Below are 27,661 nucleotides of genomic sequence, written 5' to 3' on the forward strand. Positions count from 1 at the left end.
CCACATGCCGCGGAGCGGCTGGGCCCGTGAGCCATGGCCGCTGAGCCTGCGCGTCCGGAGCCTGTGCTCCGCAACGGGAGGGGCCACAACAGTGAGAGGCCCATGTAATGCGGAAAAAAAAAACCCCAAAAAAACAAAACTGGGACAAAGAAGCAAAGGGCAGGCAAATTGTAGTTTCTGAAGAAGCTGAGGGCTTTGTTCAGGTGATTTCTTTTAGCTCTGACCTACCTGCCATGTTTTAGCCACAGGTATACTCCACAAATGCACACGCCCGCCCATCAACACACACACACACACACACACACACACACACTCTCTCTCTCTCTCTCTCTCTCTCTCTCTCTCTCTCTCTCTCTCTCTCAAAACCTCTCCTCCGGAAAGGCTCAAGTGTGTGCTTTCAGCTCCATGTCCCCTCTTCCTGTCGTGAAGTCTGAGGGTCCCTTCTCTTCTCACTTTCCCACTGGTCTCTTCATCCCACTTTCCGAGAGCACATCTTCTGTCAGATTTTTCATTCCATGTCAGCTCTTCTCAGTCTTCCGCCTCCACTGGGTCCCCTCAGTCCACAGGGATGTGCAAGTCTCCACTCCTAAAAAAAACAAAGCCCACCTCCCTGATCCGGCCTCCTGTCTGTCTGTCATCATCCTGCCTTTTCCCATCACGGTACCTGCGCCCTTGGCTCTGCTCCCGGTGTCTCCACAGCCGGGAGGTCTGGAGCTGGCCCAGCACGGGGGCTGTACCCACACTTCTCAGTGGAAACGGCTCACGAATCTCGAGACATTCCCGGTAACCTTAACCACATCTTCTCCGGCCTCGTCTGCTCTCCGTTTTGCATCCCTGAGGTTCCAGGGCACCAACTCTTGATTATTGAGTTGATTATTGAGTTATTATTGAAGCCTCCCTGGCTTCCCTCCCTCTACGCAGCCCCAAAACAGTATTTTCCTCTAAGATCCGTTATTGGTTCCTTCCCTTCTCACACTACACGTTCTGCCTGTAAACCTTCTCTTCCAGACTCCACAGGAGCGTGTGCACTGCTTGCAGGACATAGTTGCTCAGTCACCAATGTCACCGCTCAGAGGTCTCCTTTAGTCGCCCCCAATTTTTCCTTCCCTGACTCTCAGAGAGCACATTCCTTCCAGCGGTTATCCTGGGTTTTCTGATTCATCACGCTGCTCTCAGCTGTGAGCTGCATGTGCAGAAAAAGTTAACAACCACTCAGCAGGCATGTCAGCATCTCCACCTTTCCATCTCCCTCCCCGGTCTAGACACACCCAAGTGTTTCCCACCTTTGCAGCCTTCCCACTGCTATGCTTGGCTCGCAACGAGACCCCTTCACAACATTTATCAGACGTGGCTGAGCTAAACCCCAATTCCAGGAACCTCCCTCAGTGGCTTGACCTGGAATTAATTTCCCTCCTCCCGATATGACTATAGTATTTTGCTTGTTATTTTTTAGCTAATATGTCCATATATTCCACCACCAACACCACCACCAAACTCGAAGCCATTGATGTGACAAGTGTAAATGTACTCACGGAACTCTCTGGAATTGGGGCTGTCTGACAAAATCTGGGACATGTGTTGATCATCTTACCCTCTTTCCCCCGGTGGTATTTACTTATGTCTATCTCTCCAGTTCGTCCCCACCCCTTCTTTGTCACTGTGGAGGATCCTCCCACAAACCCTAGCAGGGTTTTGAACTCACTGCACAGAATTGTTAACTTGTCAGAAATTCACCCATGTTAATATGAAAATGATTGATACTGATTTAAAGCAGCGGTCTCAGACTTTTCGATTGCAAGAGCCTTTGCACTCTTGAAAATGACTGAGGACCCCAAGACCTTTAGTTCATGTGAGTTTTAACTCTCACTATTAACGTCTTAGGAGTTAAAACTGAGAAATGGTTAAAGCACAGGAATTCACCAGCACACGTTCCATCTGCCACAAGAGTGATGTCATTTCATCCTGGGGCCTCTGCACGTCCTGAGAGGCAGAGGGTCAAAGGGCAAATAGCATCTGAGCACACATGGGAAGACAGTTTTCACCTCTTGGACCCTCTGACCGCGCTTGTAAGACCAGTGGTTTAAATATCGCTCCTGTGGGTGTTTACTCTCTCACAGGGATTAAAGCTTGATGCCAGCTATGCAGTTCCCAAACCAGAATTTTCACACCAGCAAGTCAGTGGAGACACCCAGGGGAACAAAGCCCTTCTGGCTGTCAGCGGTCGAGAAGTCGCTCTCCAGGGCCAGGGCAGGGATGCCAGCAAGGCCGGGGCAACCGTGGGGGCAGACGGATGTTTGTGGAGGTCACTGACCAAGAGGCACCGGCGTGCACGCACTCACTCACCCGGGGCCGCCTGCGCCTTGACTGGGAGTGGCCGGTAAAGGGACAGCTGGGTACCAGGGCCCTCATCGTTCTGAGGTCAAGATCCTCCGGGTTCGCGCAGCAGCTACAGTTTCTGTCTGGTCAGCCCCCAGGACAGGGAACGAAGTTACTGGAGGGACCACGTCCCAACAAAAGCCTGGAGTTGTTGCTTTGGTTTTTGTTTGGGTTGAACTCTTGGCTGGTAGTAACCGTTGAGCTGAGGGTGACGGACTGAGGCAGACTTTTGTGGAAGCACAGTGGTGGCCTCTAGACAGGGCAAGTATTATTTATTGAGCCCAAGCCTTGCCCAAATTCCAGGCATGCACTAGCTCAGTGAACTCTCCTCCCAAATTCAGGGTGTCAGTGTTAATTAGAATTTGATGGGAGCTGGGGCAGGAGGATAAATCAGGAGCTGGGATTAAATACACACACTACTATACATAAAATAGACAACCAACAGGGACCTGCCGTAGAGCACAGGGAACTCTACTCGATATTCTGTGATAACCTACATGAGAAAAGAATCTGAAAGAGAATAGATAGATGCATATGTATAACTGAATCGCTTTGCTGAAACACTAACACAACATTATAAATCAACTATAATCCAATAAAATAAAATAAAAAAAGAATTTGATGGACGCTGGACTAAAGTAAGGCTCAAGGAGTTAAGTCCTTTACCCAGTGTCACCCTCCTCTGGCAGCCGTGGGTGGAGTCTGGCTTTGCATCCGGCCTGTCCGATTCCCAGGCTCTCACCCGTTACCATCTCTGTGTATTTTCTCGTGCCATATTCCTGGGCCCAAAACGATGGTGTGCGAGTGTTATGTGTGAGGCCGTGAGCGCACGCACATGCACATGTGGAGGGGAGATACCCATCTTTTTGCTGGAATTTTCTGGAACTTTTTATTCAAGGGGTGGTGATTCCATCAGTGCCGGCCTCACTGGTCAGCTTGTTAGATGTGCAGGACCCCAGTCCCAGAAGCTGCTGCATCAGAATGTGCATTTTAACAAGGTCCCAGTGAACTGAAGGTGCCTTGAAGTTTGAGAAGCACAGGGGGTGAGCACGGCTACATCTCCTGAGCTCTTAAGGGAGGATGGAGTGAAGCTGGCCTGAGGCTTCCTGCTTAGAGAGACATCCAGCACTTTTAGCTCTAAAAGAAGAAGAAGAAAAAGGTGCTTCTTAAGAGAATATGCTTTAAAAGCAAGCACTTATGCTATCTTGCGCATAATTTCAGACAGAACGTACACATTCTTCAAGACCTAGTCTGTAGAGAAGATGCACTGTCATTTCGCATAGTCATCTTTGAGGTCTGCCTGCAGTGTGGAAGCAAGCAAAGACGGAAGGGCCGCACTGGAGAATGTGGTTTGCGGTGGAGTCTCATTTGTGCCACTGGGCAAAGGTCACGGAGACGAGCTTGTTAAAGTGCTCAGCCCGGGACGAGATCCATCTCCATACGTCATCGTATCGATCTGAGCTCACGGGCGCTCCCCTCCTTGCACGGATGGGCTCACGTGTGGATGGAGGTCTCTCCGAGCTGAGGATTCCAGCAGGGTTGCCACCCAGGGCAAAAGGCGGATGTTTTAACACCCTCGTTTAGGTCCTCCTTTCGGTTCCAAGTGATTTGTTTATCAGTTACTCAGAAAAAAAAGATTTTAAAACACATAGGTTGCTTTTCTACTCTGAGGAGTATTGTTTTTCTTCTGTAGTTTCTGTAAATCATGTCTGTTCGACGTAGGGATTAAAGTATTTGAATATAGGCAGATGGCTTGCTTTCAAGTATAACGTGGATGTTACCAAAACACAGCTCATTTCTTTTTCTTTTTTTTTAATTTTAATTTTTTTTTAACATCTTTACTGGTGGCACGTATATACAATGGAATATTACTCAGCCACAGCTCATTTCTTAATTAAACGATACCTGCTCGGTGTGGTCTTTAGGGCCCAGGAGTCACTCCCGTGTTCCTTTTTTGTCAAAAGTCCCTGCCATTCCTGTATAGTCATCCTTTAATTGCCGGAGCACTGAGGAAGCAGTGTCTGGGTGAATCCAGCTCGTAAAACATTTACGTGACCTTTGTGTACTTCTTCCTGGAAGTAATGGGCCATGGGAATTCTAGAGGTGAGGTGGAAACAAACCAACATTTCCCGTCAGAAAAAAAAAAAAAAGTGTAGATTCCAGGTTCAAGCTGGACAGGGGCACACTCAGAGCCCTTCTAACTCTCAGGCATAGTTTCCAAGGGCTCTTGGGCAAACAGCAGCCCCCAGCCCTCCTTATTTCCATCCCATGTGGTGACAGACCCTTTGAGAACTGTTTCCTGCTCACCCTTGACCCCTCCCAGCCCCAGCACAGTGTCGTGCATGGCAGCGAGCGGTCTCTTTAGAGACGCCATAGGCTCCTCCTAGACTCCATTTTGCTAATTTTCTCCCAAAGCAAAAGCAAATTTTGCTTTGGGAGAGAGAGTCAGGCTTGAGTCGGAGGCAAGTAGACTTAGGTCAAAGTTTTGCAACCTAGAATTAACACCTCATTCTCCGAATGGGGATTTCTGAAATTGGCATCTGTAAAATACCACTTTGAAGTTATTTTTCCCATTGAAAGTATTTTTCACAGGAAACGTTGCCTATCTAGACCTTTGTAAGATTCCACATCTTAGGCTCTACCTCTTCTGTCCCCCCGTCCGCCACCTTTCTGAAGGCAGGAGGTCACAGTAAGGGACAATCTGCTGTGTCTGAGCTCCTTTTCCAGAGGCTGCTGGAGAAGCAGCAGCGAGTAGTTGAGAGCACGTTGACTTGGGCCCCAGGGAACTGGGACGGGACACGGCTGCACCATTCAGCTCAACTTGCGGCCTGGCTAGGTCCTGCATTGGTGGATTTTTTTAGGTCCTCTAGCCTAGGAGTGAGTTATGATTATTTGGTATCTTCTAGGGTCTGAATCACAGTCAAGAAAGATTTTTAAAATATTTTTTGGGGGGCAGGGAAAAGTCCTAATTGGTCATAAAGAAATAATAGGAAAAGTACTGCATGTTGGACCTGAAAGGCCTTTCCTTTCTAACTCGTGTGCAATGGCCAACATCATAAAGACAGGACATGTGACAGACTAATTCTAAAGACTTGTGCTCCTGTTGCTGCATTTTTGTTATTGCAACGATCAGAACCCCGCTCGCACCACAATGCTGCTTTCTTAACACGCAGATGCAATCACGTGCTAATTGTATGATCAGCTGTGTGAAAGCAGAAGTATTGCGTGATTGATGGGTAGCCATAACTCATCTCTGGGCCTGTATCCGTCCACACAATCCAGAAACTGTTGATCAGTCCAATTTAAACAATTAATCGACTTCATGGGTTGGCTGAACTACCTTCCTGGTGGATGTGAATTGACCAGCCTACACCAAAAATAAAGCCAACCAGGTCACTCTGCAGACACAGACTGTCATGGAATACTCAGGAAGGTGGGATGTGTGAACAAGGATGTACCTCTGAAACCAGAACCACACGGCTCTTCTTTCTCTGAGGAATGCTTTCCCTCGAAGAACCAGGTTGCGTGCAGAAAATGTCAATAATTCGTTCCTATTAATAGTATGCCCACCTTCTGTGTGATCCATACTTGGAATAAAATGCAAGCAAAATTAATCACTTAAACTGAGTATTACTTCTATGGTGTGAAACCCAGAGGCAGTGGAAAAGGACACAGTTCTCTCATTCCCTCTTCTTTCTTGAAGATGCTTAACCCGCCCCGGCTTAGAGGGGTTCCTTCAATGCCAAGGGTAGTTCTCCCATTTTACAATGAGAATAATTGGGAGAATGGAATTCAATGTCTGCCTTTCACTTCTCAGCCGTCTTTGCAGGAACTTCTGTGTATCAGGGTAGCTCTGCTATGCATAATTCTCTTAGATCTTGATTTGCTATAATATATAATATAGATAATAATACAATGATCTTTCATCATTATAGTCAGATATAAACCCTGTAGTTGTGCAGTTTACTTAGAGTGAATAAAGGAAACACGACCTAGAAGTACCGGAAGGCATAAAGGGATTGACTTGGGACTGATCTGTAGGATACTGGCCTCATGGGGAAGATTTCAACGGGGCAATGCAGCAGCAGAGCCCACACGGTTCTCTCTGAACCTGGAATAGAAAGAGCATGAAACAAGTAACGGGAAATGTATTGTAAGGCCCAGCCTCGTCACACAGCTGCAAAGAGCTAGGGCTGGTGTCGATAAAAATCTAGCTCGTGTGATTTTGATTCCAGATATCGCTACCTTGCAACTTTGTAGGATGTTTTCTTTCCCCTTTTAACTGGCCAGAACTGAGGAACTAAAACATGATTTGAAATGAGTGCCGATGCAGTATTGGAAAATAGTGTTTCCATGTTGCTGACGTCGTTCATGTTTCACTTTGGGCCCTGTAGTGGGGTTGAGGAGTCCTGTGTCCCAGCGGTCCCCAACCTTTTGGCAACAGGGACCGGATTCGTGGAGGACAGTTTTTCCACAGACGGGGGCTGGGGGATGCTTCAGGTGGTGATGCAAGTGAAGGGGAGCGGCAGATGAAGCTTTGCTCACTCACCCATCACTCACCTGCTGGGCGGCCCAGTTCCTAATGGGGGTTGCGGACCCCTGCTGTATCCCTCCCTGCTGAGCTCTAGGAAAGGGCGCCGGCAACCAGGAGTTATGTGACAACTCAGTTTGCCTCTGGGTCTTCTGGGACCAGGGCCAGGCCAGGCAGGGGCTACCTGGCCCTTCAGCGATGACCCTGGGGGCACTAGGAAACCAGGTGCATGGCTATGGAGGTACAGGGCCGAGAGGTTTGAGGGAGGTGACCCCAGATGCTGCTCCAGGGACACAGCTGGGGAAAGGTGGTCCCCACAGATGGCTGGCCAGGTGCCACTCTTTCTGTCATGACCGAATGGACACATCCTGTGAGGTTATATGTGGGCTCTTAGGAAAAAGGCCCCAGGATCAAATTAAGTTAATATTTGCCTAAGTATCTTGAGAGAAAAATGTAGTCAGTAATATCAAATCATAATTTGTGAGTTTTCAAAAATAGGAAGAGAGGATACTCCTTTTTCTTTTTCTTTTCTCTAGGCCCTTTTTCCATCTTGATTCTAGTTTACCCAGAAGAACGTTATACCCATTTCAGTTGGGGCACAAAACAGATCCCCTTGGGATTAAGTAAATGCCAGGTCTTAGCTCACCCTCCATTCAAGTTACCTTCATAGTCTTTCCCCCAGAATAGGAAAGAGCATCTATCTAGATTTTATGTCCAGTTAAAAAAGTCCAAGCTTCTATCGTTGGGTAACCATATTTGTTGTATATTTCCAAAGGACTTTATTTCTCAAGTCAACCTTCTTCACATTTGAAATAGAGACATTAAATTACCATTAATATATTTCCTTGCAGGAAATAAATTGAGGCAATGTTACCTTTTGTTTTTGTTTTGCGGTACGCGGGCCTCTCACTGTTGTGGCCTCTCCCGTTGCGGAGCACAGGCTCCGGACGCGCAGGCTCAGCGGCCATGGCTCACGGGTCCAGCCGCTCCGTGGCATGTGGGATCTTCCCGGACCGGGGCACGAACCCGCGTCCCCTGCATCGGCAGGTGGACTCTCAACCACTGCGCCAACAGGGAAGCCCAACGTTACTTTTAAAAAAAATTTCAGAGAGAAAGATTGTTCTTTATTCCTGTATGAAAAAGGCTTAGTGACAGAGCTCTGGGCTAGGATTCAGAGCACCTGGATTCCCACCCCATTTCTGGCCCCCGACTAACCTGCTGTACACCACAGCCCACCTGACCGGGATGTCCTCCTCTGTAAAATGAAGTCTTTGAACTAAAGGTGGTTACTGGGTCCTTTCAGCACCGACCAAGCAGACATTAATTAGGCAAAGCGAAAATGGTTTGGTTTACCTAGAAATAATCATCCTGCACTTTCGACTCCTGGAGTTTTCTCTTTATTTGCCACCACTTCTGTGAACATATTTCTGGGCACCTCTGAAGGCGCAGGTTCATGTATCCTCAGCACTGCGACCTGAAGGGGGAAGTTGAATCCTGTGACGGGAGCATGTCCTCCTATGTCACTGGGGAACCGGGTGGAGGGATTCTCCCAGGAGCCTTTGTACCCAGAGAATTCCCATCACTGAACGGTCCTGAGGGGCCTCTCCTTTGCCTCTGCCCTAATGTGGGTTGTAGTTTTGGTGAGTGATATTTAGGCCACTTGGGTTCTTTCCTCCTTTCTTTGGCCAAAAGCCTGATTGAAGCAGCCAGCCAAAAAGGACCCAAGGACATTTTAGCCTCTTGAAAACTTTTTTTTTTTTCTTCTGGCTTTGACATGCAGTCTACCAAGGAGATAGCTGCATTCAGACCTTAAGGGAGTCACAACTCATGCATCTTCCTTTCTTCTCCATCTGGTGTCCCAAGGGCTCCAGCCGTGGGTCCATTTCATGGCATGTAGGGCTGCCAAAACCTTCCCTAATTTATGCCTTAATCACTGTTGTCCAGACAATAGGCCGTTGCATACCTGGAATTCTGTGGCTGGTGTCATTATTGTCTTTAAGGCAGTGTCTGGAAAATGAAGATTATAATCTTAACCTCGCTACCCTATTCCGAAAACGACAGTCATATTCACAGATGCTTTCTGGACATTCCAACCAGGCTTAAAGGGCTTTGTCCTCATGGCTGGAAGATCCGCCTGGTCAGACATGTGAGGAACATTGCCTTAATTATACAGAGGAGATTTCTAAACTAGAGGACAGGAAACAGGCAGTGGTCATAAATGGAACAATACCTACTAGGAGAAAGCACTGGAAAATATTTCACATTAATCTGCCCTAAACTATTTATTTTCTTGTTCGGCAACCTTTGCCATCACTTGAAATCTCTTTCCTCTGTACTTCATTCAGCACCTCTTATATTTGGCCTTTCTTTGTTTACTTAGATTCAGGTTTCCTTACCATTAATAGGGTGTCTGCTGTGTACCAGCCACCCAGCTGGGCACACTTGTGTTTATCCCGTTTAACAAAAACAATGGCTTGGGAGAGCAGCTGAGGTTTAAGGAGTTTGAACTCTTTGCCCAAAGTTACACGGTGAGGGTGTCGAGGTAGAAACCCAGGTTTCTGAGCTGTAAAGCCCGTATATTTCCTTTGTAGGAACTTCACACGTGAAGTTTCTCTCGGGGTCCAGTACTAGGAGAAGCTGCTTCGAACGTCACGTGTCCACAAATCATGTTAGCAGTGGTGCTCTGGTGACGAGGACCCAAACCGTGGCCCTTTGCCAGCCACTGGAACAGCCCATATCGAGCTTGTTTTGGGAACCGATGCTATTCTTGGCTTCGACTTATTTTCCTATCTCTATTTTCCCTTTATCTCCATTTTCTCATTTCTGTCATTTCATCTTTTATTATTCGTACGTACAAACTGCTTCAAAAAAATTGTAGGGCTGTTGCATTTTATTTTATTATTATTTTTAAATTTAATTTTTATTTTATATTGGGGTATAGTTGATTTACAATGTTGTGTTAGTTTCAGGTGTAGAGCAGAGTGATTCAGTTATACACGTCTATATCTATATCTATATTCTTTTTCAGATTCTTTTCCCATTTAGGTTATTACAGACTGTTGAGTAGAGTTCCTTGTGCTATACACAAAATATTTAAAATTTGTATGGAAACACAAAGACCCCAAATAGCCAAAGCAATCTTGAGAAAGAAAAATGGAGCTGGAGGAATTAGGCTCCCTGGCTTCAGACTATACTACAAAGCTACAGTAATCAAAACAGTACAGTACTCACACAAAAGCAGGCACACAGATCAATGGAACAGGATAGAAACCCAGAAATAAACCCATGTACTTACGGTTGATTAATCTTCGACAAAGGAGGCAAGAATATACAATGGAGAAAAGACAGTCTCTTCAATAATGGGTGCTGGGAAAACTGGACAACTGTGTAAAAGAATGAACATGCTTTGACATTGAAACAGCAGAATGTGATCTGTTCCTTAGACCACAAGGAAGAATGGTCTCTTTACCTCTTAGCACTCAACTTAGATCACGTAAATTCTATGTGGCCGGACATAGAAACCTGAACAGAAGACACTACCAGTACTACCGGGTGCAAACTCTTAATTGACCCCACAAGTATGATGAACATACTGTTAACTTATTATTAATTCATATTTCACTAAGAAGCTGTTTGAAATGTGGATAAGCAGAAGGGGAAAATCCAGGCAAAAGTTATCCTTCACTTTGACAAATTCTGAGAATGTAGCTACAATTCTGTTTGAAAGAAATTGGTTAAATTACATCATGTTGTGTGGTGATGACATAGATCTCAATAGTGATATTTCACGTTTACATACACTATGCAGTCTTTTTCTTCCAGACCTCAAAGGTGTCTCTCACTGATATAATAGCTTCACATGTATATAAATGAAAAACGTCGGCATTGAATATCTGGCATTAGCCCATCTTTAAATAAAAGAAAATTGAATTCAGCATCCCTGGGAAATAAGGCGTACCAGGCATCTGAATGTTCTGGATAAACATTCTTTCGTCTTCAAAAGAAATTTAGTGATTGTTGATGGAAAGCCTCCAACACAAATCACATGATTCCCTCGCTTCCTAACCGAGGATTTTTTTTTTTTTTTTTTTTTTTTTTTTTTTTTTTTTTGCGGTACACAGGCCTCTCACCATTGTGGCCTCTCCCGTCGCGGAGCACAGGCTCCAGACGCACAGGCTCAGCGGCCATGGCTCACGGGCCCAGCCGCTCCGCGGCATGTGGGATCTTCCCGGACCAGGGCAACGAACCCTTGTCCCCTGCACCGGCAGGTGGACTCTCAACCACTGTGCCACCAGGGAAGCCCCCCGAGGATTTTTTGAGCCTGTTCTACTGACTTATCATGGTTCAGGGCACCTGCTCTTGGACCCTGGCTTCAGGATGGTCCCCTTAGAGCTCCCTGAGGTCTCGTGCCCCTGACACCTCTGCTACCCCTGGATTGAGATGTTCAAGAAGTAGATTGAGGGCTGGTCTGTTTTATCTTCTATCTCCTTCCTCAGCTGACAGCTCCCGTGTTCACTTCCCAACCACTTTACCCCTGATGGTGTGGAGGTGGCCCATGTCCCCGGAGGTCGAGGCTATCAGCTGTAGGGCAGCCACTCGACCCCCTCAGTTCCTGGATGATGGGCCAGTGGGCACACTGATCGGTGTCTGACCCCCACACACTGGTCAGGGAGGTTTGCTTTGGGAGAGGTCTTCAGAGGGAAATCTAGGGAATGTGGATGAGGTTTGTGTCCAGAGGAGTAGCCTGACCGAAATAGATCGTTCTAGTGACGGTGTATGTGATGAATTACAACTAGATGGAGAAGACCGTGGACTCACGGGGTCCTAATTTCCATGGACTCTTGGTCGTGACCTAGATGGGAGGGAGTTGGTGGGAGTGGAAACACAGCGCAGGTACCCTGCAGTTAGACCTCTCTGCCTCCTGCTTCCCTCACCTGGAAGAGAGTGTCGATCCCAGAGGGAGAAAAAAAATCCTTTGTTGGTCCACTGGAGAAACGGAGAAGGGGCGAGAAGAGCTGAGTCCCTGGCTAAGTGTTGCCAGGCAGGTCTTTGTACTCTGGACCGACAGCCCGCAATTAACAAATAAATACACAGGAATCACTTCAGTTGTCTCTGAGCGGGGAAGAACTGCTCATAAATCTGTTGGGTTTTGCAACAATTGACAGGGGAGTGAGGCTGTTATTTCCCTTGTACAGTATTGTTCTCAGTGCTTGTTTAATCATTGTTAGTGTGAAATCATTTCTTCTTGGACTTTGTAGCAGTTTATTACAGAGGTTGCAGATAATCATCAGTGTTGTGTATAAAGCCAGTAAAGGAGTCAAGCAGTTGTGTGTGTGTCTTGACCAAAGTAGGTTCTCATTAGGAGTTGCTAAGTTGATGCTGATTCGTCTGGGTTTTGATTTTTCTCTCCCTGCTTCTGACTATACCTTTATAAATGTCATCATTGTCACAAAAGAAAGTATAAGGAAGTGGAGGTCCACCTGCGAGGATTGTTTTCTTTTGTCCAGAAATAATAGCTGGATGTTATTTGTAATGGTTCTGAAGAATCTTCACGTTTTTTAAAAATACTTTGTTCCAAGCATTGTTTTCACAGGAGCTACTGAGAAAAAAAAAAGTTTATTAAGTGGTTCTACAACATTAAGACCTGCTTAAACGTACCCATCTCAGAAGCTTCTGTGACCCCCTGGAAGTCTCCCCAAGAAACGAAGCAGGGTAAAGTGACCCCCAGCTTCTAGTGCACATGGGGTTTTTATAATGGATGTACACTCCTGTCTCCTCTCCTTGGAGTGTGCCTTTCTCTTACTTTCTTTTATTTTTATTTATTTATTTTTTTTGCGGTACGTGGGCCTCTCACTGCTGTGGCCTCTCCCGTTGCGGAGCACAGGCTCCGGACGCGCAGGCTCAGCGGCCATGGCTCACGGGCCCAGCCGCTCCGCGGCACGTGGGATCCTCCCAGACGGGCGTCCCCTGCATCAGCAGGCGGACTGTCACCACTGCGCCACCAAGGAAGCCCGGAGTGTGCCTTGCTTAAAGGCAGGGATTGTGTCCTGGCCACCTCTGTTTTCCCCCAACTTTCTAGCACAAGGCCTGGCACACACCAGATTTAATGATCCGAAATTAGGAATGGATTCGTGTCCACTTTAAATTACCAACCCATGTCAGTTGAATGTTTTGCTAAACATATCTTTCTTAAAGCTTAACCACAATGATTCACGATGTCGATTTTCAAATAAATGCCCCTGCAAGAGGGAAAGTGGAATAACCGTTCAGTGGCCAGACTGTGCAGAGGTAAATTTGAGGGGGCCACAAAAAGGGTCTGATAAGTTCAACCTGGGCTTGAGAAAGATCTGCACATTTTTCTTCTTCTAATTGTTTGCCAAATTCACTCCTCTTACGAGAAAGCACAGCTTTCTAATGATTAACGTCCGGGGTTGTGGGAAGGTGTGTTCGCAACAATATGAGGCCTGTGTTCCCTCACACGCTCATCTGTAATACCAGCGTGAGTCTTTTCTGATGAGTGACTAGGGTTCTGAGATAAGCCCTTCTTTTTATTACAGCTGATAACGCAGGATTGTACGAGGGGGTATTACCAACTAGTGAGAGGTTTTGATATGTCATGGAGATTACATTCCCTCAGTCCCCTGTCTGGGCTCCCCAAATGCCACCTGAAGTTGTTTGTTGACAGCATTCATACCCGGACATTTACTCAAAAGTCGTAGATTATTTTTCTCCTCTTCTCCCCACCCCCTCCACCATATCACCTATAACACTCCTTCCTAAAGAGAAATTATCTTCAAAATTGCCAACGTCTCTTATCTGGAGATAAGGAACAAGTCGGTCATCATATTTGCCTTGTCCTTTCATTCATAGAGCTGCATAAAAACTATGTCACCCAAAGCCCCGTGCAGCTGCATACTCTCCCATTTCAAGATAACATAAAATATCACATAATCAATTATGGAAATATTGAAATGGAATGTCAGCCTGGAAACCTCCTCAGAGAGCCTTAAAACAAGGAAGCAATTACCCGAGAGGGGTGTTAAAATTACAATCAGTCGAGAAGTCTTTACCGAGGGCCAGCGGTGGGTCCAGACCTGGCGGCCTGTGTGGGGAGGGTCACCCGTGTGTTCATCACCGGGTGAAGACGACCCTTCCCTCCACGAGCCCTGAAGGAGTCACTTTTGCTGTTGTTGTCCATGTACCAGAGACACCGGCCAAAAGCAGACACTTGCAGGAGTGACGGCACCACGGTCAGTCACGTGTTCCTTCATTTATTTCACAAGCTGGGGCTGCACTGGACCCCCCCCCCCCACCCCCGGGAGCTGCGGCTTCCAGGCTGCCCTGGCCTCATGGAGTGAGATAGATAAGCACTTAACAGTACTCGGTGGAAACAGAAGAAATGATGACATGAACGGCACAAAATACAAAACCAAAAATGAAGGGCTAGTTATGGGAAATAGACATGCTCAATTTCATCTATTCCTGCAACTTCGGAAGCAGCAGAGGACCCAGGAAATACAGATTTTCAAAGCCAGTCCATCTTCACACACACACACACACACACACACACACACACACACACACACACATACACACATACACAGTTAGGAATAAGGTTTGAAAATGATACACTCCACTCTTTTTCTGAGCGTGACACACAAATGTATCCTTATTTGGAAGTGTATCCTGATCACAAAAGAAAAGAAGGCCAGGGAGAGTGAGGTTTCTTATCTTACAACTTGAACAGGCTTTGATGCTGGCAAACTGTTGCCATTAGTATTCCTCTCGTGTTATATACCAAGGACAGGGACCACCACATGCACATGAGGAGGAAAAGCCCCTCGATGTGATGGCTCCAGGAGACAAGCTGCTTTTAATGGTCACCCCACCTTTTCTCCTGTCATACACGGCCAGAAGAGCATCTCTTAGCTTTTTCATGTTTCCACCTGCAAGATGGGAATCATAAATCTTCCTGCCGTGTAAATAGGTTCTTAAGCTGGAATCGCGTGCAGACGTCTTGAAACACGCTTCGAGGTTATTCCCCAATTCTTGGCAACCTTTGGGTATGATAACTGTTTCCGGGGAAACGATCTCAAGGTGTACTATTTTCAGCTTCCCTGGAAAGAGCGCTAAACTAACAACTAAAGCTTCACATCACAGAAGAAAATGCAGGGGAACTGAATTGCCGCCGTGGACTGATAAACTTGAAATAAGACGCTGATAGGGTATGAGCTGGAATGAAGTGTAGTAATCCCAGTAGAACCAAGTGCAGTTGGTTCTGAAGTTGCCCCGAGCATCTGAGAGGGACGGTCCCTAAAAACTGCTGGGCGTGAGGACACCGATGTTGTTCGGACATGTAGCTGCAGCTTCCGGTGTGAGCTGTGCGCAGAGAGCAGCAAGGTGGGTCTCCTTCAGCTGCCGCCACAGCCCGACGTGGACACACAACACTGGAGCTTTTCCTCTGAAGAAGGATGAGCTAGCTCCCTCTGTCACCAACCCACTCACCTGTGTTGGTGAGCGTTCTCCCCTAGGAGAGTAATTTCCACAAGGTACGGACTGCTTCTACCTTGTTCACCATTATACCCCAGACCCAGCACTTAGACTCAACATTAAATGGCTCTGAACATCTATGCACTTAAGGAGTGAAATTCTTTTGGTCAGAACAAATCCTTTCTGACGGAGGTGTTTGGGGATGTCTTTTCCTGATCACAGAGCCTGACTGTAGCTTCAATCTCTGCAGTTACCTTTTTTCCTTCTCAACAGGATCAATATGGTCTTCCAACTGGGAGCCTTGTGTTTGGCATTGTTTCTTCATTAGTGTATTGTTTCACACTTTATTCATTCCATCCTCAAGACAAAAACTATCTCTTGTATTTTTAGGTGGGAAGATGAGGCTTAGAGAACTAAATGGCTTGGTCAAGCTCTCAGAGCTGGAAAGTGCACAGTTGTACCTCGAACCCTTGCTTTAGTCTAAGTTCAGTACTGTCTTGTTTTCTAGACTCATGGAAATAGTCATCCCTAAGCTCCTATCACTGGTAATATATGAGTGGAAACTTCCTAAGAATCACCCAACCGTCCAGAATCTCATTAAATATCTGCTTAAAGATGAATTTGTTATAAGTGAGTTAAGTTAATTCAGTTTAGAAAATTCTAACGCCTCTTTTTCTTTTTTAAAAAAATACGGGTATAGTTGATTTACAATATTGTGTTAGTTTCAGGTGTACAGCAAAGTAATTCAGTTATATATATATTTTTTTTTCAGATTACTTTCCATCATAGGTTATTACAAGATACTGAATATTGATTGTTCCCTGTGTTATTACAGTAAATCCTTGTTGCCTATTTTATTTAGTGTATATTTGTTAGTCCCGTACTCCTAATTTATCCCCACAACTCTCTGCTTCCCTTTTGGTAACCATAAGATTGTTTCTTATGTCTGTGAGTCTGTCACCTCTCCGTGTAATTTGGAGACATCTAGAGCTTGAGAGAGAGAAAGAGAATCCTCTAGGTGTACCAGTTAATAGGTCTCTGAGACCATATTTTCTCATAATGTAAATTGAAGAAAATGATGCCGGTTCTGCTAACTCCACAGGCAGGTTCTCTGAATTAAATCTAAAACAATATGCAAAACTCTTCAAAACTGTTACCTGACATCTAAATGTCAGGTGTTGTTGGTATCAATGTGTGATGTATTGGGGCACGCCAAGATCTTTGGCTGGTACGTATTACGAAATGAAAAGAAACGGTCAGAAATAGCCATGGAAATGGACCAATATGCCCTCCACGTTTGACCGCGGATACGTGGCCTGTACCTGAAATGCGTATGTTACTGTCATGAAAGAATGCGGTCCCCTGGGGGGCGACACCATGTGGATAAAATACTCACCGTGATGCAGCCCTCTTCATTTTACTCCCCACTGCCATCCTGTGAGGGGGGTACTGTGCTCGGCCCATGTTTCAGATGTGGAAACTGAAGTGTAGGGGGTTTGTGGGAAAATTGTCCAAATCATAGAGCAGGTGCAGGTGGACATCAAGACCAAGCGTGGTGGTTGTTCTAGTCCAAGTCTCGCACAACGTGGACTTCGGGTGAACACTGATGACAAACAACGGCCGTGTGCCTCTAAATTCAAGTCATTTGGGCTGTCCTGCCGATTGCCTCTCGTATAAACCCTCACAGTTGCTAATATCCATGTCCTATTTCAGCTTGGGCTCAATGTATTAACCTCTACACAAGCCTGGGCTATTGGGGGTCATTCTTCTTATTTTTGGGGGGCCTCTCACTGTTGTGGCCTCTCCCGTTGTGGAGCACAGGCTCCGGACGCGCAGGCCCAGCGGCCATGGCTCACGGGCCCAGCCGCTCCGCGGCACGTGGGATCCTCCCGGACCGGGGCACGAACCCGCGTCCCCTGCATCGGTAGGCGGACTCCCAACCACTGCGCCACCAGGGAAGCTCTATTTGGGGTCATTCTAATGGGGTCCACTGAGGACAGTCTGAGGCGCCTGGACCTCCCACAAGCAAATGCTAATAGATCTAATGATAGACCCATCTAATAGAGTACCTTTTCCTAGCAGCTCATTGATTATAAATATTTAGTTGAAGTATTTATATGTGGCCTAAAAAGTATTTGTCCAAATGAAAAGAATGATTTTCAGGAGGAAGGATGGAAATTCTGAGCATCTGTGCTTCGGTGGTCCTTCCTTGCTTATAGTGGGTTCTCAGGTAAAAAATCATGCAAAAAAAAAAAAAATACTGAGTTACAGTGTCATTTTTTTCTATTTCTTTTACAGGTTGATGACCAAATGAAGCTGCTTCAGAACTGCTGGAGTGAGCTCTTAATTCTCGACCACATTTACCGACAAGTGGTTCACGGAAAGGAAGGCTCCATCTTTCTGGTTACTGGGCAACAGGTGAGTGTAGACACCAAAAAAAAAAGTGTCTTTTTATTAAGCACGTTCAAGATGGCAGGAATTTAACTAGGTCAGGAGCACTTTTGTGCTTTGAAAGGGACATTGGCTGCAAATAATTTAGAAAAGCTGACTTGGTGTGCTCCGTTCCTGCTTGGGTGATTACGGTGAAACTTGTAAAAGCCGGTGTGATCACAGCCTGCCGCTTCCAGGCTTCTGGGATTGAAAGTTGTGCTTTGAAGGGTCAGAACAATTGCTAAATCAAAATTAATGGTTAGTACCTAGGGTTTTTTCCTCAAGCTTCTGCATGAATCTACCACACTTGTTTGTCTGCCTTTTAAAAAAAAACCTTAGAAATGGTGGAATCCTCGCTATTTTGGAATCATGTTGGTGGAAGAGACCGATTCATAGATCAATCATCTAAATATTTGGCCTAATGGCAAGCAAGTGAGAAGGGAAGGGAGTGTTAGTGTTAGTTAGTAAGAACCAGTCATTATTGAAAAGGAAGGTGGAAAGAGGAAATGACAGCGAGGTCCTGCGCTCCTTTTTGAATAGATATTTGTTCAGTCAACAAATATTTACTGAACATCCTACAGGGTCCAGCCATTACGGAGCTTAACACTGTCACAGGAGAAACTGACAATAATCAATAATCCTAATAAATGTTAGAGGTCAAAGTGCTATTGAATTTTTTTTAAAAAGGAACTGTTGTGTAAAGGAGAATCAACGTACATCTGTGGTTGTGTTGCTGAGTGACCCTTGGGTTGCAGTGTTAATAGGACTGGTTGGTTGAGCCTTATTGAGAAGGTGAGATTTGAGCAAAGGTTTGAAGGAAGAGAGACGTTTGACCTTCTGGGCACCTGGGGGAAGAGAAAGTCTACTTAATGGGCCTAATTCCAACTTTACAGGATTTTGGCCTGTCCCTCCCACTTCTTTTTTTTTTTTTTGCGGTACGCGGGCCTCTCACCGCTGTGGCCTCTCCCGTTGCGGAGCACAGGCTCCGGACGCGCAGGCTCAGTGGCCATGGCTCACGGGCCCAGCCGCTCCGCGGCATCGGGGATCTTCCCGGACCGGGGCACGAACCCGCGTCCCCTGCATCGGCAGGCGGACTCTCAACCACTGCGCCACCAGGGAAGCCCTGTCCCTCCCATTTCTTAGCCCCCGTTTTATAACTGGTGTGTTATTAAAATGGATGCAAGGAAGGCAGAGATCTGTTTACTCCATTGGGCTGTTCCAGGCATGCGTTGAACGGTGCTTCGGGACTCGGGCACTGTGATCTTCTACATCGGCCATAAATGTTTATGTGCTGTGAAACCCCAGCAGTGCATATTTGAAAATGAAAGGCTGTCTCCACATCATTTGCTGAATTATAAATAAACCACATGTTCCCAAGCAAATTCAAGGAAAGCATTCTTTCGGGGTTTTTGCGGATTGGATCGGTCTCATCACTGTCTGGTCTGTGCTTTCTGCACTATTCATGAGAGAGGCTTTCCAGAATCAAGCCTCAGTGGGCTTACTTCCTGATCTCGGGAATTTTTGTTGAGTCTTTTCATCCCGTGGCTCAGGTCTTTGGGAGAAGTGTACCCATTTTCAGAGTTTGAATCACGGGTCTGACTCCCAACCCCCTCCCTCCGAAACCCGACTGGGAGCTGCATTAGAAGAACAAGACTCAGCCCACAAATTAATTTGATTTCATCCTCTGAGTTCCAGAAATCAAATGGGTTTGTGTCATTATTTCGCAGAGCACTTCCGTTCCTGCTCTTTCGAGATGCTCCTTATTCCGTGTTTCATTTTGCCTTAAGTGCTGCCCCTGGGTAAAAGGTAATTACCATGTAAAAAGTAGAGAAAGTGCATTTCTTTCTCTGGTTTTCCAAACCAAGAACAGTCAAGGAGTAGATGGCATTTCTGGTCCTTACTATCAATTATTTTGACTTTGCGTTTTGCCAACACCACGGAATTTCTTACTTAACCCTTAAGTTAGCTCTGTTAGTTCTGTCTTTCAGTCTGGCTTCTGTAAGTGTACATTGAATAACCTCGTTGAGCCAAAAGGAAGTCATGATTATCAGTGACGTTAAGCACTGCCAAATCAATTCCAAATATTGAGCATTTTATCACTATGACGAGAATTCGTTTCTATCCAGTATTTTAAAAATACACGCACACAAAACATGTGGCTGTACATATAAAACAACAGGGGAGGATGTTGGTGCGCCATCACATCTCAGTATTTGCATATTGTAGCTAATTAACAGCTGCTGTAAGATTTTCCTAAGGGAAAGGACTACCGGCACCTTATTCATTACCTTCTATTATTGTGTATCGTATTAAAAAGACAGGCATCTTACAACATACAAGTCATCAAAAATTGCAGCTATTAGAACTAAAAGCAATTTAGCTACAACTGTTGCTACCTTCATGATGAGTGAAATTTATCCGAAGGGGATATCCGCTTATAGTATTTCTTCAATATCTCTGTTGAATTGAATGGCACAAAGATTCCACGTAAGAGAGCGATAAATTAATTTTACTAAGTACATAAAAGACAAGGCCAGCTGCTCCTGAAATGAGGGCAAACTCCGCATTCAACAATGAAAATATAATTATGTTTGTAATAAAATGTCAGGAAGTTGCCGATCTGGGCGCTGTTTCAGGAATAAATCACTGCCCCTCCTTCAGAGCCACGCAATTTGATAAATTATCCTTGAAAGAAATGTCATCAGAGCCCCCATTTCATAAGCATGTTTGGGCTTTCAAATTAGCGTGTAAATAAATGTATAGCAATAAAGTTGTTGGCGTCACAATTGATTTCCTGAAGTCCTTCTCACTAAGTACAGAATCCTGTGAAACCATTTCAGTCCCTTTCCATTAGAGCGTGTTATTTTCCAAGTATGAAGTTCTCATAGTTGAACTTATTTCATACCTGTTCAAGTTACACACATAGCAAATTTTAATTAACCCATATTTTTTAAAAAGTTAATTATTTCGAGTCCTTTCAGTTACAATGTACTACATTTGCAACTGTGAAGGTCTAGTATTTGAACTTACTGCCTACCTGTTAGAACCACAGACATAGCAAAATTGAATGAACCCCATCTTAATAATAAAAAATCAATTAATACCAACATATTTCTGGCTTATTTTAGTAGTACACCTTCCTGGTTTAGGGATCCACTAGTGATTTTTATGAAAATGTGTTACGTACATGGACTTCCCTGGCGGTCCAGTGGTTAGGACTCCACGCTTCCACGACAGGCGGTGCAGGTTTGATCCCTGGTCCGGGAACTGAGATCCCGCGTGCCACACGCTGCAGCCAAAAAAAAAAAAAAAAAAAAAGGTGTTATGTACATTCTAAGCTACACCAACGATGCTCTCAGCAATTGATTCCAAGCTTAAGTTGGCAGTGTTGTCCCAACTACTCTCATTTCTTGATAACAATGGAAGTGGGTGTCACCTTACTAGTATCCAGCTCAAGTGCCTCCCTGAGAGATGGGGGCACGAAAGATGGACCCTTCTTGTGACTACCCAAGGCTCTTGCTTCGTCAGTGGCTTCACTGGCCCACACCCTCTCCTGTCTTGTCCCAGGTTTCCTCTACCTCTGGCCCTGTCTGCCATTCCCAATTCTACCCCAGTTGCCCCTATAGGATTTATATTACTATCATGTGGAGTAGTTAGACCATGTACGGTTTCTAAGGGACTCAGAGCTCAGCCACCCCTGTTAAGTAAGAAGAACATCCTTGGAGTAGAAAGTTCTCCTGTAAGAGAGCTGGTACAGTGATGGTTGGGACATCCCTGGGAGTGCCAGGCAGGTGACCCTCACGTGGTCCGTGACATCCTCTGCTTCCGGCTCATGGTTCAGGCTGCCTGTGTGCTGGCCCTTCCTTTCACACAATCTGCAACAGAAACCACAGGCGCACTTAGGACAGTTGATGTTTGAATTTAGTGGGGAGATGCGGGCACCTGGACCAGGCGAGTAGGACAGTGCGGTGGTGATGCGGGGGCCTCCCCAGGACACGTACAGACTGGAGCTTTTTCACGTGCAGTTGATGCTCTATAAACTGATTGACACCTCTGGGGGGGCCGTCTTTCCACTGACTCATAATTTTTCTCACTCTCAAAAAAAGGTTTCTGTACACTCCGTATTCTCAAGTTAAAGCTGAAAATTCAACTCATCATATTTACACACACACACAAAAAAATCCATCCTTCCTTGTTTTTAATTGCAAATTCTCCTCAAGGGACTCATTCTCCTGCTTAGGAGGCAGCCCTGTGCCTTCTCCTAGAGAAGCAAGTGCAGTCAATTATGGTAATGAAATGTCAATAAATATAAAAATTTAATACAGTCTGCTCCGGGTGAGTGGCAGATGAGGGCTTGCCTCCCAGACAAATTTGCTGCCGCTGCAAATATTAAATGCACCTAAAAGAGTATCTGGTTGCCTGAGAGCTCGCCAGTAAAAGGAAAAAAAAAAAAAAGGATGGGAGCGTCAGGTACCAACTGGGCTTTCCCATTATGCTGTAATTGCAGCTGCAGAGCCAGTTCCGCCATTGATAGCCACCCCTACATTTTAACTTATTATTGTAAATTGAACTTTCAGTGTCCCCGTGAATAATCTGAGACGGATGCATTGCAGCCCCTTTTTTGGTTTGTTTGTTTCAATGAAGAGGGAAATACACCTTTTTTGTTGTCTGAATCAAGACATTATTCTTCTCATCAATAAGATCACTGCTGTCATTAGAGAGAAATGTATTGACAATCATAGGCAAGTAGCTAGTCTTTGTAGCTTTTGAGGAAACAGCAAATCAAAGAGTAATCTAAATGTGATTCTCTCATCCTCCGTAAGCATGCAGTCTTGAGCAATGATTACTTTAAAATGAAGTCTCTTAATAAAATTAGAAACATATCTCTGCCTTCACTTGCCTCGTTAATCAACTTCATGTGCCTATAGAATGCCACCCTGGATTCACTTCTTATGGACAGTATATTTTTCTCTAAACGTACTCATGAGCTAACAATTTTCATCTTAGGTGATGACGCCACTTCGCAGTAGGAAAAAAGATAAAGGTATCTGCGTGTACCATTGAGGCAGTCAAGACCTGCTTCCTACAAGGCTTATCAAAATGATTAGATGGATCAGGATGGTTATGATACAGTTTATAATAATAGAATGTGTCTCAAACTGTTTTCGTGGGGAAAGTCCCCTGTGTTATGAATCTATACTGCAACCTGATTTTACCCACAGTGCTTAAAAGTCTCAAGGGAAATATATATGTATACATATTTTTAATATATGTGTGTAGACATATATCCATTTTAACGTAAATAATAAATAAATACAGAATTTCCGGTTCTGAAAACCCCCTAAACTGATCCTGTGTTGCAGGTGGACTATTCCATCATAGCCTCACAAGCGGGGGCCACACTCAACAACCTCATGAGCCACGCACAGGAGCTGGTGGCAAAGCTTCGTTCTCTACAGTTTGACCAACGAGAGTTCGTGTGTCTGAAATTCTTGGTGCTCTTTAGTTTAGGTAAGGAATCCTTTCCTCATAAAAATGACTAAATGATACTGACCTTCAAGTGTCTTGAGGTCCATCCGTGTTTTTGTTCTTGCAAGATAATGACCTTCTTTTCTAATCGTGAAATCTTCCAGCTCAGTTATGTTTTCCTGTGTGTGTTCCTGGCCGAGTCGTAGCCCTGTAGTGGGTGGTGTGGTGTACGGGGAAGGCGTTGTGACTGGAGTCCTGAGTGTTCTTCCCTGATGGGTATAATGAGTGGGTGACGCCACGACAGAGGGTGAGGAAAGACGCAAGGTGTCACGTTTTGGCCACCTTTCTGCTGTCGGTCGTTTCTCTGCACCCTTTGTTTCAGCTTGCAAGCTCCTGCTGTTTTTGTTCTTGTAAAATATGGTTGGTCATTAAAAACCTGTTTCCTAAATCTCTATCAGGATTAACTAGAGAATGTTTATAACCAGATGCACCACTATGCAAGCATAAAAGATGACGGTTGTCAGGGGGAAAGGATGCTTCTTTAGGAAAGCTTTGGAGAAGAAAGATAACTAAGCAAGACAGATTAGCTAAATCAAGGCTCCCAGTGAGTCAGCTGAGAAAAATCACCACTGCTTGGAATAAAAAAAGGATTAAGGAGATGGATTTTTAGCGACTTCAAAGGAACAGAGTTTTCTGCCTGTCCCGTACTTGATTTCTGTATTTTGTTGGCTTAATAAAGCCAACTTAAATAAACTTTTTGCCAAGTCCGTTTATTACTTATTGGCAGACAGCTGAGGGGGGCAACTCCCCTTGAATGAAAAAAATGCAGAAATCAGATTTACCAACATATGTTTTTTCTTTAGTCTTCAGTTATAAGATAGTTGTGAATTCATATCCTTAGAAATAAAACAATAAAACATACTGCAAAGTAAAACAGATGTGTCTACACTCCAAATTTGGTACTTTCGTTTTAAAATGCCTCTTGACAGCACTGCACAACTGTTGCTAATAAAGGGATAGTTTGAAGTTATAGAACCAGAGTTAATTTTTCACATGTAGTCAACATTTAAAAGGAAAGGAACATTTTCATATTTTGGAAAATGTGATAAATATAGCAAAAAGAAATGTTACTGAAAATTTAAAAAGACAACAGAATTTCATAGATGTAGTGTTCAAAGGTTTACCATGCCAGCACTGGGTCCTGTATGGTTTCTGTGTTAACCACAAGAAATAGGAAAGTTCTATTTAACTAAGTCTACGTGTTTTACTCAAGAACAGTTTTTTAAAAAATCAAGAGGAAGATAGCATAGGCCTGCTTGCTGTCATCTCACAAATGATTCTGGTTTATGGCAAGATCTTCGTCTTTTCAACTCGTACGTTTGATCGGTAATTAAATGAAAAGTGTGGTAATGTGTGTGTAAGAAATCTTACAGCGTCTTGTTGATAAAATATTTAAAGAGATTCATCTCACTTCAGTGGTATTTTAAATTAGTTGAAGAACTGCGTGACATTGGAAGATGTAGAGATTAACCATCAGCCGTGTTTAGCTTTCATCCCTTTTATCGTTCCTTCATTATTTTTCAAAATTACTATATCTCTGCCAAACACTAGGGATGGGTAGTCAGGATGGGGTTGGGGTGTTCCTGAAGTGCTCTGAGCACTCGAACCTCACAGATCATCTTCCTGAACAGTTGGGTCGTGTGTTTACCAGAACCTCAACCACACAGAACTCTCTGGTTAATAAGGGTGTTAACTGTTTCAGGATCCTGGGCACCAGGGAATAACTAGTTGAATGTCCCTTAAAACTATGTCTGTTTGTTGTTTAAGGAGGAAAGGACAGCATGGCTTTCCGATCGATCAGAGGTAAATCAGGTTTGGCCAAGAGTTTATTTTTTATTATTATTTTTTCGCGGTACGCGGGCCTCTCACTGTTGCGGCCTCTCCCGTTGCGGAGCACAGGCTCAGGACGCGCAGGCCCAGCGGCCATGGCTCACGGGCCCAGCCGCTCCGCGGCATGTGGTATCTTCCCGGACCGGGGCACGAACCCGTGTCCCCTGCATCGGCAGGCGGACTCTCAACCACTTCGCCACCAGGGAAGCCCAAAGAGTTTATTTTTAAAGAAGCAAGAATAAAGTAACTGGCAGTAAAGTTCAGGTAGTTTCCAATTTGTGAATGGAAAGCTTTTCTCCCCCATAGAAACAATGAATAATCAATCTTTGGGGGACAAGAACTTCATTGAGGGATGTGGATAATTAACCTTTGGGTACCCAGGCCAGCCTCCAAAAGCCTGTTTTACCTGTGATGGGAGTGAAATCATACCAGGACCTCCCTCGAGAGCTGAGCCTGTGCCCCTGAGTCTGAAACCTGCTGTGTTCTGATCCCAGCCCAGCCTTGAGCCTCTGGGATCCTGGAGGAAAACGAGGCTTCTGTGGACTGATCCAAGGCCAGGGGCTGTGTGGGGAGAGACTGTGTGCTCTTGGCGAAAGGTGAAGCAGGGTTTCCTGATGGACGTGGTGAGACAGTAGGTGTGAGTGCGTGCAGGTACAGTCTCCTAAGCCTCATGGATGCCTGGGGCAAAAGCACGGAGGCAAGAGGTCAAGATGAGTTCAAGGTCTCGGGACTCTTGGGAGACCAGTATGGCTTGAGGGAAACGGCAGATGTGCTGGAGAGGCAGGTGAGAGACACTCCGCAGTTACTGAGCACTTCCTGTGAACAGCCACCGAGATACGGCTGTGACCAAAACTGGGTACCACGGTCTTCATCCTGCAAAAAATCTAGCCAGACGGCAGGATTCTTTAAAGGGGGATGAAGTGCGTCGCTGAAGTTGATTTGCCTTCCTGGTAGTCGTGTGGGAAAGGGACTAGAAACTGTGTTCCAAGTGGCTTTAACGCCCTTGGAGACAGGAGTGAGATGGGGTGTGGACACGTTACAGGGTGCAGACCATGGGATGTGATGGGGTTCGGAGGAAACAGCTGGGATGCGTCTCGGGGTCCTGGGTGCTTCAACCAGAATAGGAAACTCTATAGGAACGGCAGCTGATTAGTTGAGGTCCAACCACCTTCCTTCCAAAATTCATCCTTCACTGAAGCTGGGTCCTGATTTCATGAAAAGCTTAATGACAGGACTAAAGTAAAAAGTACGGTTGACCAAAATTCTTCCACTCTGCTGCCTGATTTTTTTCTCCTCAAATAGTACCCGTGAGCAGACATCAATTGGGTAAGCTGGTTGAAAAAAAAGGGAAAAAAGTGAAAAATGCCCATCTCCCAGGATATTCCTCTGTGAGTGATATAGCAGACTCTGGAGGCCCAGTCTTCGTTGGTTGGAATGTTTTCTTAAAATCCTATTACTCCCCCCTCCCCCTGACCCTTTTTCTCACCTAACTGTGAGGTAATTTGCATCCATGGAGATAATTCTAAGTTGGCCAGTTAATATTGACGACCCAAGAGAGGCCAAAATAAAATTTTTGTTTATTTATTGGTTTGTACTCCCACCTTTTAAAAAGGAATCAAAGTGACTGATGAAATATGCTGTCACCAACCAGGGCAGAAATAAATCTCATAGAGGAAGAGGTGTGTGGGTGATCCCCAAATACTGTCAATATCGCATGCATTCCAAAGACCAGTAGAATTCCCATTCACTGTATCTCCTGAAAACAAATGCAGAGCTGGGAAGCAGTCACCTGGTCTTTAACTGCAGCTTCCTGAATGATGTCATTCCATGGTCAAGCCCATCAGGAATACGCATGTGGCCTAAGTGCTCAGGGCAGCAAGTGACCAGAATGTGCCAGCTAAGAGGTTACTCCGGCTTGGGATTTTCTCAGCCTTGAGGCTCCGTGGCTAGCCGCTGCCGGACTCTTGTTCGATCTCAGGTGGCAGGAGAAAGTAGAGGCCTATTGCATCCTGTTTCCCCTGATGAGTGGCCTTGACTCGTGGTGAGTTATTCTCTTCTCTGGTCAGCCAGTATTTCTGAAAGCTCTTTTTCATACTCAGCTGAGTTAAAGAGATTGTTTATTCTCTTTGAGAGGATTTCCCCAGCGTAAAAAGGAGATTGGGGTTAGAAATTGTCCTTGATGTTTCTCTACATCCCAGATTTCTAGCACATTGCTCAGTACACCGGAGGGGCTTAGGAAATGTTGCTGATAAAATAGATGCATCAGTAGAGTTACTTAGTTTTTTTTTTTTTTTTTTTGCGGTACGCGGGCCTCTCACTGCTGTGGCCTCTCCCGTTGCGGAGCACAGGCTCCAGACGCGCAGGCTCAGCGGCCATGGCTCACGGGCCCAGCCGCTCCGCGGCATGTGGGATCTTCCCGGACCGGGGCGCAAACCCGCGTCCCCTGCATCAGCAGGCGGACTCTCAACCACTGCG

At 45.4% G+C, this 27,661-nt stretch overlaps 1 protein-coding gene across 3 annotated transcripts in view; it reads left to right on the forward strand.

Annotated features, from left to right (window-relative positions):
* The window catches only part of NR5A2 (nuclear receptor subfamily 5 group A member 2), a 128,225-nt gene that overhangs the window by 55,796 nt on the left and 44,768 nt on the right, over window positions 1-27,661 (forward strand). For all 3 annotated transcript variants that reach the window (XM_059998797.1, XM_059998796.1, XM_059998798.1), the window contains 2 exons: window positions 17,696-17,815; window positions 23,191-23,338. In XM_059998797.1, the coding sequence (XP_059854780.1) occupies window positions 17,696-17,815; window positions 23,191-23,338 (268 nt within the window). The remainder of the gene's footprint in view (window positions 1-17,695; window positions 17,816-23,190; window positions 23,339-27,661) is intronic.

Source organism: Delphinus delphis, chromosome 1 (assembly GCF_949987515.2).
Source record: "Delphinus delphis chromosome 1, mDelDel1.2, whole genome shotgun sequence".
NCBI lineage: Eukaryota > Metazoa > Chordata > Mammalia > Artiodactyla > Delphinidae > Delphinus > Delphinus delphis.